Source organism: Falco rusticolus, chromosome 1 (assembly GCF_015220075.1).
Source record: "Falco rusticolus isolate bFalRus1 chromosome 1, bFalRus1.pri, whole genome shotgun sequence".
Classification (NCBI taxonomy): Eukaryota; Metazoa; Chordata; class Aves; order Falconiformes; family Falconidae; genus Falco; species Falco rusticolus.
In genome coordinates, this window is record NC_051187.1 from 10801233 (window position 1) to 10813807 (window position 12575).

Below are 12575 nucleotides of genomic sequence, written 5' to 3' on the forward strand. Positions count from 1 at the left end.
GTCTGACGTGCAGCAGAGCCCTGGATGGAGCGGTCTGGTGGCTGGAGCATCCCATGGCCCAACTGTCAGAGTAGGCAACTGGTGGCACCAGCAAAACAGCTCTGTGCACCAGTTTAAGCCAGTATCAGCTTTGGGCTGATTCTCTTCACATGGGTATTTCCATCCCCATGTCCTGCAAGGTGGGTGCAGCCAGGGCTCCTGTGCTGGGACAAAACCTGCCCTGGGGAACTGGAGACAGTGGGTTTTGCTCATACAAAGTGGCCTTAGCAAACAAAAGCACTGAAGAGAGGGGTGCAGGGACCCCCACAATTGCCCTGGCTGGTCCCTAGTCCCCCAAAACTTCACACCTTATGAGCTACACACATCCTCAGGAGCACGCCTTGGAGAGGCAGACAGCATCACCAGCTTTCAACACTTTCTTTCATCTTTCCTTTAGGCAAATAAAAGCCTGCTCCTCCCCTTCCCCTCCGGATTTCCAGCCTGGAGCTGTTTTTCTCAGCACAAATCCAGGCAATCCTCAGCCTCAGTCAGCACCCAGACACCCGTGTCCCAACAAACAGCTGGGAGAAAAGGGGCAATTAATATGGAGAGTTAAATGCAAACGAGCAGGGGATGCAGCTACAATTCAGTCCGGCATTAGCTTCTGCAAAAACTAATTGCTGCCAGCAGAAATCAACACTGATCAAGCAAATTAGGTTGATTTCCAGATAAATACTACATGAGCTTCCAATGTCTTGACCTGGGGAGCTACAGCAAAGCCAGTGCTCGCTTGGAGCATCTCCTGATGCCAGACATCTCCATCTGGCTGGACTGTCCATCACCAGTGCCTGCCTCGCATTCCCACCACTGTCCCCCTCTGATGCTCAAACCCCCAAGACAAGGAGCCCCCAGCCTCGGATATGACCCTGAGCAAGCAAAATGCAAAGCATGACAGGGATTTCGCAGCAGTTTTCTCTCTGAATGGGAAAACCATCACGTCTGGCTGGCGGCGGCGCTTCACCCAGCATGGGGACGGGCAGGAGTGAGGATGCGTCTCCAAGGCAGAGCATGTCCACGATGCCTGAGGACCCCCTTGCCTACACCTCCTGCCACAAATACCCCTTCCACCCCTGTTCCTTGCCACCCTCTCGCTACAATATGCCCGTAAATATTTCATTGCTATTAATTACTGATGCCAGCCGGTTCCCCTGATTTCTGTTTGCTCCAGCCTAAAAATAGCTTCATGGTCGAGCGCAGGCAGAGGGAGGCACAAAAACCCAGCCAAGGCCATCCCGTGCTTGAAGCGCTAACTCCCACGATGGGTCTGCCCTGCCATCCCTCGTGGGCTCAGGGGTGGTGCCTGGCTCCATCCCGGTCCTGGTTCTGCCCGCATCTCCGCATCTCCCTCCGGTGCCGCTGCACGTGCCTGGGGGCGAGTATCCGCCGGAAAATTCAAGGTCCTCAAGACCCCAAAGCTCAGAGGTGAAGTTGGTCAGGTGAGGTTCAGCCGTGCAACTTGGATAAGGTGCTGAGCATCTGTCGCATGTGCCGGAGGGAGGAGAAAGACCCTCAGGTCTTGTCCATGCAACCCCTGGGAGCGCTGGGCATCGCAGTCCAGGCTGGATGCTGGTCCAAGGACTGCGCCGTCCCCAGCTTCTGCCGCTGTCTGAGCTCTCCTTGCCACCGCATCCCCCGGGACACACAGCCCAATGGCTCATAACCAGGATCCAGCCAAGGCCAAATGGACCTGCGGATTTTTCCTTGTGCCTTTTTAGCAGACGAGAAATGAAACATCAAATATTTATATCCTCAAATCGCTGCTCAAATTCCCCAGGGAGCCGACTCTTGAGCTGCAACATCCAGCGAGACACGGTGAGACGGACCCACCAGCGCCTCCTCCAGCGCATCCTGGGCTCATCCTGCCCCGGCGGGTGATGCAGAGTGACGGTCCCCGTGTCCCAGACCTACGGCTAAGGGCAGCGATGCCCACCCAGCTGGCCCGGTGCCAGGGCTCAGCCCCTGGCAGCTCGCCCACTTTCGGCCGAACCAGGCTGGAAAAGTGGGATGAAACAGGCAGGGAAGGCTGGTCCAGCTTTCCTCCATCCTTCTGCCCACCGCTGGGAAATCAAAGGAATCAAAGCAAAATGGGGGACAGTTTTAAAGGCAGAAAATCCTTTTTTCTTCGTCTCCTGCCCATTTCCCAGCTGCAAGCTCTCTGCATCAGCATCCCTTCGGTACGGGGTGCATGGGGCCCTTTGCTCCTTGCTACCAGCACATCCCCGGCAAAGAACCCCCCCGGGGTCGCACCCTGACCATGCTTTTGGTCCTGATTAGAAAATCGTGGAGAAACCCCTGCAAAGCACAGGGCCCTGACGCTGCTGGCCGCGGGGACGAAACCTTCAGCCCACGACATGAATATTTCAGTTTGTCAGCGCTGCCGCCTTGCGAGGAGGATAAAAATATCCCCAGGGCTGCGGGGATGCTGCTGGCACCATCCGAGGGGCGCGGCATCACTTGGCAAAGCCAAAAGAGCCTGGGGGTGTCTGCCGACAGTGAGCCACTGGCACCCCAAAGCGCAGACATGGAACCCAGCTATTTAAAGCATGTTGTTCCTTCCTGTAAATCCCATTGGAAAAATCCCAGGTGGTGCTTTTATTCCCTCTGTCCTTATTTCATACAAGCAGAATAAAATGTCCTTGTTTCTTGCAGAATATTCGTGCTGTGCAAAGAATAAAACCTCGGTGTTTAAAGGCTTTATATTTACATGCAGACAGCCTGGTGCTTGGAAAGCATCTGCCCTGAGAGCCACCTAAGTGACATCCAGCCCTAAATGCCACCACTGTCCCCTGGGATGGGGGACACATCTTGGGATGCTCAGAAAGGACCAGGAGGAAAAAAACCAATCCCCCAAGCTAACACTGTCCTCCCTGGTGTCCTCCCATCGCCCATGTGCCATCTGGGGACTCAGCCAGGCCATTCTGCACATGGCTGCAAGCGCCCGCGTTATTCCTGATGGAAGAGAACCCGTATCGAGCCAATTCTGGAAAATTCACGGGGCTGTTTCAGCTGCTGGAGTGAGTGCTGCGGCACGCTCGTGCCCGTTGTCCCACAACCTCGAAGTCAGGGCGCAAGGTCCTACCGGCACAGCCACCAATGAAATGGATAAATAAATAAAAATAAAAGTGCTTTGCAGAAAGCATCTTCAGAATGTTTTACAGTCACTTATTGATTTCTCTTCCCTTTTTCCACCCCATGGAGATACATATTATGGCCCCTTACAGACTGGATGCAGTAATTCTCCCAAAGGTCAGGTACCAAGCGTGGGGCTGCGCTGGGATGAGCATCCCCAGTTCTTTCTATCTACTGAGATGACCTAAATAAAATAATTTAAAAAAAAACCCAAAAAACAACGTGCTGAGGGCACAGCAGAGCGCGCCGTGCTCCAGCTGGCCCCTCAGTGCCTGTGGGTGCTGCTGCTCTCCCTGGGCACCCAGGAGGTCCCCGCTCACCCGCAGTATCGCAAGGGGAGCAGCGGAGGAATGTGGCAGCGCCTGGGAAATGGAGCTGCAGACCGGATTTGGAAAGGTAAGGAAACGCACTCAGCACCCTCATCTCACCCTGACCCTGACCCTCACCTTGACCCTGACCCTTATCCAGACCTTGACACTAACCTTGACCCTGACCCTGACCCACCCCCGCCTGCTCCAGGTGAGCCCTGTCCCTTGGCTGCTGACAGCCACACCAGCGCCAGCTGCAGCCACCTCACAGGGACAAGGGCTGCTCCTGCCTGTCCCCTGCCCGCTCCCTGCCCATCCCCTGCCAGGGCACTCCTGGCAGCTGCTGGCTGCCTCTTTCCAAGGAAGCCGCACCACCAAAAGCAGGAAAAGCCACCCTGCCCTGCACCTCCCCCTGCACCCCCCGCAGGGTGGCTGAGGAGACGTCCCCACTGTCCCCTGGTCCTGTGGGACACTGCCCTGGCCCAGCACCCCAGGAGCGCAGCCACCCCGGCAGGCAGTTGGATCACTTGGGCCAGGTGCTGCTGGGAGGAGTGACACCAGCTGGATGCCACCACCACCATCCCACGCAAACTGTCTCCAACACCCCCACTTTCCCCCATGGGCCAACCTCAGACCCCAGCTCTGGGACAGCATCCCGCCCGGTGGTCCCCAGCCCTGGACTCGGGGGTCTGGCACTGCAGGGTGATGGTGGCCCACTGGGGTTTGATGATGAGCAGGAGGGGACACCCCTCAGACCCTGGAGGGTTATGGCACATGTACCCTGGCAAGCCGCTCCCAGGGGAGACAAAACACCAGGTTTCCATTATTATTCCCTATTTCCATTTATTATTCCCTATTTCTTTTTATTATTCCTTATTTCCACTAATTATGCCCTATTTCCATCTATTATTCTCTATTTCCATCCATCATTCCCTATTTCCCGCTGTCTGGAGAGGGCTGCTCAGGGCTCTGCAGTGGGGAAGAGAGATAAAACATGGGCTCGCACTCGAGATAGGGACCAGCAGAGCCAGGCTGAGGAAGAGAATGAGCCCTGCAGAGACCCCAGTGCTGAGCAGAGAGATGCCCATGTACCCCCACATTAAACCCAGCCCGAGAAGCCTGGCAGCGCACGCAGCTCCGCAGGCAGCAGACATGCCAGGATACTGATGGAGCCTCCCAGCTGCCCGTCACGAGCCGGCGTCACAGCGAGCCCCTAAGAGGATTAGGGGTTTAGTGGCTCCCAGCCCCGCGGCCGCTGTTGCTGCTCCCCAGTCGGGCACTGCATGGAGCCCGGCACGGCCCCCGCGCTCCCAGGGGATGCGGGAAGGAGGATGCTCGCCTTGTCGGTGGCACCATTTTGAAGCCAGGCGAGCGTGCGGTGCCCGGCTCACATCTCCCACGCAGTGGTGGCGGGATGTGGGGGCAGCCCTCCCCTGCAGACCCCCAGCCACGGGTGGGAGACGTGTCAAACCGCCTCGGTGTGTCTGGAGAGCAAACCTGGCTCAATGCAGATGCAAGGACAAAATCACACGCTCTGTTCCCAAAACAGCCTCCTGCCACTCCTCCAAGGAAGGCAAGCACCAGTCTCCCAGCACTCCCGCACCGCATTCCCACACCGCGTTCCCTGTGCCATGTTCCCTATACAATGCTCCCACACCACCCTCCGCACTCCCGCACCGCGTTCCTGCACTGCATTCCTGTACCACACTCCTGCACCGCGCTCCTGCACTGTGTTCCCACACCGTGTTCCCACACCGTGTTCTTGCAGTGCGCTCCTGTGCCATGTTCCCACACCACACTCCTCCACCAGGTTCTCACACCGCACTCCCACACCAGATTCCTGCAGCATGCTCCAAAACCGCGTTCCTGCACCACATTCTTGCACTGCATTCCCGCCACCATGCTCCCGCACAGTTTTGCTATGCTCGCTCCCACACCACGTTCCCGCGCCATGTTCCTGCACCACACTCCCACACTGCGTTCCCACATCATATTCTTGCACCACGTTCCTGCTACCCCTCTCCCGCACTGCACTCCCACACCGCGCTCCAGCACCGCGCTCCCGCACCGCCCCAGCCATGCCCTGCTGCCATCCCAGCCCTGTGCCCAGACGCTGGGGCCGGCCGTGTGACAGCACCGTGGCCCAGGTGGCACCGAGCACAGGAGCTGCTGCCACCAGCCACCTCCAGCCCAGCCCAGGACCCAGAGCCAGCGAAGTGTCCCCAGTTGCCATGGGTGGCACGGCAAGGGGGGATGCAGGGGATGCCAGCGGAGGTCCGAGCCCTTGGTTCTGGGAGGGGATGCGGAGCCTGACACCTCGGCCATGCCAATGCTGCTGCCCCAGTGCCGCACTGGGAAGGAAAAAATAAATTCTGCCTGCGCTCCCCCCCCCCCCCCCCCCCCCCGCAGCTGCAAAATCTCTGGGAATTACACAACAGCCACCACCAAACCTCGGGCCTGGCCGAGCATCCACGCACACGGGCATCCCCGCAGGCATGGCCCCTCCACCTGCACCCCAGTGTGCCCCCCTGCCCCCAGCCAGCTGGGGCCACCTGTGTTTGGTGTTTGGTGCTGGGGGAGCAGGCCAGTGGGGCACCCCACAGCACCAGGGCTGGGGTGCCCAGACAGTGGGTGTCCCTGTGGCCCAGCCCTGGGACATGGGGAATGGGCAGGGGCAGTGGGGCAGGCAGGGTGAGGGCAGGGAAGCAGGGGATAAAGGGGGCAGGGTGTGGGTCAGAGGCGAGGGGGGCAGTGTGCATGCAGGGGCGGGGGGGGGGGGGGGGGGGGCGACACGCCAAGCAAGGGTTAACAGGCAGGCAGGGTGCAGGCTGGGCTGCAGGCAGGGGAGGAGGCAGGGAACAGGCAGGAGGGAGGGGAGGTGTGGGCGCTGGAGCAGTGGGGCAGGTAGGGTGCAGCACTGGGGCAGGCAGGGAGCAGTCTGGGGGGCATGCTGTGGGCAGGGGGGCGGTCAGGGTGCAGGCAGGATACGGACAGCAGGGCAAGGGGCATGCAAGGAGCTGGAAGGTTGAGGACTGGGAGCACTGGCAGTGGGGCAGGCGGGCTGCTAGCTGGGGAGCAGGGGCAGTAGGGTGGGCAGGAACAGGAGCAATAGAAAGAGGGCAGGGAGCAGGCAGGGTGCAGGCAAGGAGGAGGAGCAGTGGGGCTGGCAGGAAGCAGCCAGGCTGGGCAGGGGATGGGCAGGGGGCAAGGGCAGTGGGGCAGGCAGGGTGCAGACAAAGTACAGGATCAGGGGCAGTGAGGCAGGCAGCAGAGCAGGGGGCAGGTAGGGGCGGTGGGGTGGCAGGGCACAGGCAGGTAGCAGGCAGGGGATCAGGCAAAGTGTGGAATTAGGGGCAGTGGGGCAAACAGGGGTCAGGCTAGGGAGCAGGCACAGAGCAGGGGCAGTGGGGCAGGCAGGCCACAGGTAGTGCACGGGATTAGAGCTGTGGGGCAGGCAGGGAGCAGGCAAGGTGCTGGATTTGGGCAGTGCAGCAGGCAGGGTGTAGGGTCAGTGGGGCAGGCAGGGGGCTGGTAGGGTATGGGGTGGGGGAAGTGAAGCAGGCAGGGGCAGGAAGGGTATGGGATGGGGGCGGTGAAGCCAGGAGGGGCAGTGGGGCAGGCGGGATGCAGGCAGGATGCAGGCAGGGTATGGGATGGGGGCGGTGAAGCCAGCAGGGGCAGTGGGGCAGGCGGGATGCAGGCAGGATGCAGGCAGGGTATGGGATGGGGGCGGTGAAGCCAGGAGGGGCAGTGGGGCAGGCGGGATGCAGGCAGGATGCAGGCAGGGTACGGGATGGGGGCGGTGAAGCAGACAGGGGGCAGGCAGGGTCAGGGTCAGTGGGGCAGGCAGGGTGCGGGATCGGGGCGGTGGGGCGGGCAGGGGGCAGGGTCAGTGGGGCAGGCGGGATGCAGGCAGGGCGCAGGCAGGGCCCATCCCCATCCCTACCTGCCCACGGTCTGGTTGGCGAGCTGGCGCATGCGGTTGAATTGCTTCTTCATGGTGGCGGCGGCGCGGGCGCCCCTTACGCGGGCAGGGCGGGCAGCGCGGGCAGCGCGGGCAGGGCAGGCAGGGCAGGCAGCGCGGGCGGGCAGCGGGGGGCCGCGGGCCGCCCCTCCCGCATCCTCGCCCGGCGCGCAGCCAGGCCGGGCCGAGCCGTGCCGAGCCGAGCCGGGCCGAGCGGGCCCGCCGCCCCTGCGCGGCTCCGCGCCTCCGCCTGCGCGGGCCCCGCCGCGCTCCGCGCCCCCCGCTCCGCGCCGCACCGCCCCGCACCGCCCCCGGCCGCGGCGGCCATGGGAAATGTAGTCCGGGGCCGCGCGCCCTGGCGGGCTCTGCAGGGCGAGGGGGGCCTTGGGGCGAGCCTGGCCCCGGGCATCCCCCGCATCCCCCCGGCATCACCCCCGGCATCCCTTGGCCTGGCCCCAGCATCCCCCGGCATCCCTCTGGCATGTCCCGGCATCACCTGGCATCCCTTGGCATCCCTCAGCATCCTTTGACATGGCCTCAGCATCCCTCCAGCAACCCCTGGCATCCCTCCGACATCACCTCAGCATCCCTCTGGCATGCCCCAGCATCACTTGGCACCCCTGGCCATCCCTCAGCATCCCTTCACATTGGGCTCAGCATCCCTCCAGCAGCCCCTGACATTACCCTAACACCCCCCTGGCATCTCTTGGCATGGCTCCAGCATCCCTCCAGGATCCCTTGGCATCTCCGCAGCATTCCCCCAACATCTCCCTGGCCATCCCCTTGGCATCCCTTGGCACAGCCCCTGCATCTCTCCAGCACCCCTTGGCAACCCCCTGCCATCACCCAGCATTGCCCCCCCCCCCGCCCCAAGCATCCCTGCTCTCCGGAGCCCCAGGGATTTGGGGTACTCGGGGCTGGGCAGGTTTAAACAGCATCCATCCTGCTGCTGTGCATCCCTGGGCAGTGCAGGATGAGCCGGAGCAGGAGCCTGCCTGCAGCCCCCGGGGCAGGGCCACAGGAGCTGGTCCCAGCTGGGGGCCTCGCTGCCTGCCTGCTCTGTGCCACTGAGCTCTGCAGAGCCCGGGGGGAAGGTGGGGTGATGCTCTCACCCATACCATCACCCCGGCTGCCCGCCCAGGGCCTGCACGGCACTGAGTGCTGGAAGGGCTGCTCTGCCCACACTGGCATCGCTCCCGGTTTGAAGGACACTTGACTGATTTAACTGCTCTGTAGCTTCTTGGTGTGGAATTAAAAATAAATCTAAGGGACTGATCCCTGTGATGACATGAAACCCACTTAGGAAAAGCCCTGGTGATGCTCTCCTGCATCGTCCCCATCCCAGCCTCCGTGTCCTGCATCTGGATCCAACCCTCGGAGACGTGCTCAGATGGAGACCCCCAGACACGGCCCGCACAGCTGGGCTGTGCCAGTGGCTGCTCTCTCCCATGGCAGCAGCCGGGCTTGGCCAGCAGAGCCCTCAGGCAGCCCCTGCACCGGGCTGCAAGCCCCGCTTTGAAACCCCATTAGCCCCAGAACTTTTCCATATGTCCATGTTCCACTTTGCTGAAACACCGTCAGGGAACCCGCGCTCGCTGTTGGACCCTGCAAAGCATCTGCTCCATCGCAGCCCTGTGGCCCTTGGCCTCAGTCTTCCCATCTGCAAAATGGGGCTAGAAAGGTGCTCCCTGGTTTTTTTCAGCCTCTTTTAGGATCAACGGGATTTTCCTGTAGTCAGCAGTTCCCGTGAGCTTCTAGGCACACTGTCAATCATCCCCCAAAATAAGACGATGGGATGCTGCAGCTATTTTGGTCAGTCTAAACAAGCCCTTGAAATAGCTTTTCCCCTGGCAGCTCCGGGGTGATGCTCGGCGCAGGCAGGGCACGCTGCCCGCCAGGCACCGAGGGGTGCCGATGCATGCTGGGCACGTGGATGTTCGTGGAGCACAGTTCCTTAAAAAAAAAAATCAAACCTTAGCCATGCTCCTTCCAGCTCTCTGAAAACCCAGGGAAAAAAAAGAGATCAATGCTCATCTAATAGAAAAAGCTGATGAATTTTGCATTAATGGAGAGAAAAAGCTGCCCTGGGAGGACTGTGCGGGGTGTAGCACTTGTTTGCTCCCCAGGTTGTGCTGTGCTGGGGGCTGCACAGCCCCTCCCCTGCCCCTCTGCTCAGGGCCACCTGAGGACATTCTCAGGCTTTTCTGGTTTTTACATTATTTGTAAAATTATGGTCTTTCTGCCCTGTTATCATTTTCTCGCAAAACCTGCACCTGCTTCCCGCACTCGCAGGCAGCACCACCCCACACCTCCGCGGTCTCGGCGTTCAGGCAGCTGCCTGCACTGCCTCTCTTGCAGGCTCCTCAAACCAGGCAGCTCCCAGGGAGGTTTTCCTGCGAGTCTAATGCACAGGACTCAAAAAACCAGGCTGTTCCTGGGCAATAACCCGCCTCGAGCTGTTTGGGGAAGAGCGAGGATGCTCTCGGTTAGTATCAAGGACCAGGGAGTGATGATGCGCGTCTTAAGTGACTGAACCGCCCAAGACCACCAGGACAAAGCAAAAGTAATATTGGTGGGAACAGCATCGCTCACAGTAGCCCCGGCTCGAGCTCAAACCCAGCCTGATTTTGTGCCCCGGCTTTCCCCAGCCCTGCAGCACAGCTCCTCGCCCTGCACTGCACCCACTGCAGCGCTGCACCGGGCTGCCGGGGGACGTGAAGCCCCATCCCAGTGTCTCCCAGTCCAGGGGAGTCTGCAGCAGCCCAGGGATGAGGGTGGGGTCTGTCAAGCCCTTGGTCACACAGGGACAGTCCCCCCGGTGTGGGAGGGCAAGGACCGGTGGGGGAACATCCCTGTTTTGGGGTTCATGGACCTGCAGTGAGGAGGATGCTCCCAAGCTCCCACATGCACCTGCCACTAAATGTAGCCATTATCCCACAAGGGCTGAAATCAGGTACCACAGGCTCACTGTGATGGAGGGGAAGGTGACAGCTCCTCTGTTGGGCTGGGACATGCCAGGAGCAATCCCAGCAGCAACTCCAGCTCCACTCAGACACTCCTGAGTACCTCCATGCAGCGGGACGGGGGTGAGGGACTAGGGCTCCTGCTGCAGCAACACAAAGCCTCTGATGATGCCCCACCGCAGGGTCTGCCCCTGGGGCTGTGCCCACGGGAGCGGGCAGGAGGCTGCACCTCAGGGTGCCTTTCCTCCCCATGCTGCTGTGATGCTTTTGGTGCATCACAAGGCACAAGCACAACCTGTCTTTTGATCCAGGAACATTTTGCAGCCAGGGAGCTCCTGGCATCTCCCCTGGCATCAGTGGGTGCAGGCTCAGTACTTTCTCTCTCATTTTTCCACTCTTACTTGCACTGTTTACTGTGGGATGGCAAAAGGAGATATTTTATGGGGTGTCTGGGGATGGATACAGGGAATTTTTGCTCCTTTGAAGAGGTACAGAGAGCTTCTCAGTTCAGAGCTGTGGTTCCCACCATGTGATGTTCTGAGACACCGCTGGCAAGATGCTTGACAGCCTTCCACTGGAGTGGGAGGGGTAACACTGATGGCCACAACCCTGGGAAGAACCCTGCAGGACACAGAAATGGTGCCTGCCTCCTGGTCCAAAGGCAGCTTCAAAACACCACGTCAGGGTTGATTCTTCTTATCTTCACCAACGCAGTGGTGCCGGTAAGGTCAGTCTGACCACCCCAGCTTGCTTCTGGCTTTAATCCTTGCCTTGTACACATGGTGACTGAGCTGCCCCTCCCATCCACCTCCCCATCATCTCGGTGCCATTGAACCTCCAAGACCAGATAGCATTGGCCCAGGTGGGTCAAAGCAAATTAGCATCAAAGCAACCCATTTGAGTGGAAAAAACCATATGACAGGTAACAGCCCTGACATGAAGCCCAGTTGCCCCTACCCACAGGTGCAGCGCAGGGCCCCGACCCACACCCACCCCTCCATGACCTGGCCTGCTCCCAAAACACATCACAAGGAAATGTCACATCCCGCCATGCCTCTTCTGAGGCTTTGGTGGGTGCTGTGCTTGGGCTGCATGGCATGATTGTATTGGGAGCAATAGCCTCTACCAGCCACAGTGCTGGTGACAGCCCTGTGAGCACCAAGGATGCTCCCACCCAGCAGTGATGAAGCTAATGTCCTTTCTGCAGGCTGATAAGTTCCCCTGCAAAAGGGCCTTAATCATATCTCCTTGTTTTCTGTTCCAGGAGGTAGAGATAACGGAGGGCATGATGGAAGCACTGCCTGTGCAATCCTTGCAGCAGCAAAACAGGAGGAAAGGGAGGTGGGGCACAGGGGAGGTGACCAGAGAGCTCGCAGTAAGGTGCCATCCCTTCTCGTTTGGTTATCAGGCACCTGCCTGCCGCTGCCAAGCCCAGCCAAACCCAGCTGGCACCTGCTGTCCTGCGACCACCACCAAATCCCTGCTCTGTCCTGGCCAAGCTGCTGCTGGAGCACAAGCCTTCACCCTCCACAGGACACCATTCCCCAAAAACCAGGAGGCACAAGACTCTCCACCCTCTGGTTTATTACGGTGCAAGTGTAAATAATTATTTGTGCACTAAGAAGCAACGAAGGAGCAAATTCCCAAGCAGCAGGGCTTCGCTGCAATGCCGTGCCTGGGCAACTGTGCAGCATCCTCTCCTCCCCTTGCCTGCTTGGATTTGGCCGCTGCTTCCTGGCATGCTGCCGTGCCCCTGAAGCCGCTCACCCGAGGAAGAGCTGCTCTGCTCCACCTGCCATCTGCTTACCTGGCTTTGTGACGCCCATCCTGCCGTGCTGCATATGGCACCGGAGCTGCCCCTTTTTGGATGGGTAATGAGTGATGGTGCTGCTGGGGGCTGTGCCAGTGGCTCCGCCGACGGTCCAGCTCCCTCCCGCTTCCGCTCTGCAGGGATCCCTCCCGGCCTCACCTGTGGTCAGCGGTGACACAGCTGCCAGGGGTTAAATCACCTGGGAAAGGGGACCTGGCTGATGTGGCACAGGAGGTGCAGACATGGCCAAAGCACCCTGTCCCCAACACACAGCCCTAAAGGGTTGCTCATACAGGTGTGCAAGGCACATCAAGCTCCGTTCTGCCTCCCTGGCTGGAGGGATGGGGCAGGGAGCCCCAAGC

The 12575-nt window shown here is 60.2% G+C and overlaps 1 protein-coding gene across 4 annotated transcripts in view; it reads right to left on the minus strand.

The window, feature by feature from the left end:
* The window catches only part of ARHGAP44 (Rho GTPase activating protein 44), a 32254-nt gene extending 24570 nt beyond the window's left edge, over window positions 1-7684 (minus strand). For all 4 annotated transcript variants that reach the window (XM_037409580.1, XM_037409592.1, XM_037409573.1 and 1 more), the window contains exon 1: window positions 7423-7684. In XM_037409580.1, coding sequence (XP_037265477.1) covers window positions 7423-7475 — 53 coding nt within the window. In that variant the 5' untranslated portion in view covers window positions 7476-7684. The remainder of the gene's footprint in view (window positions 1-7422) is intronic.
* Between the last annotated feature and the right edge of the window lie 4891 nt (window positions 7685-12575).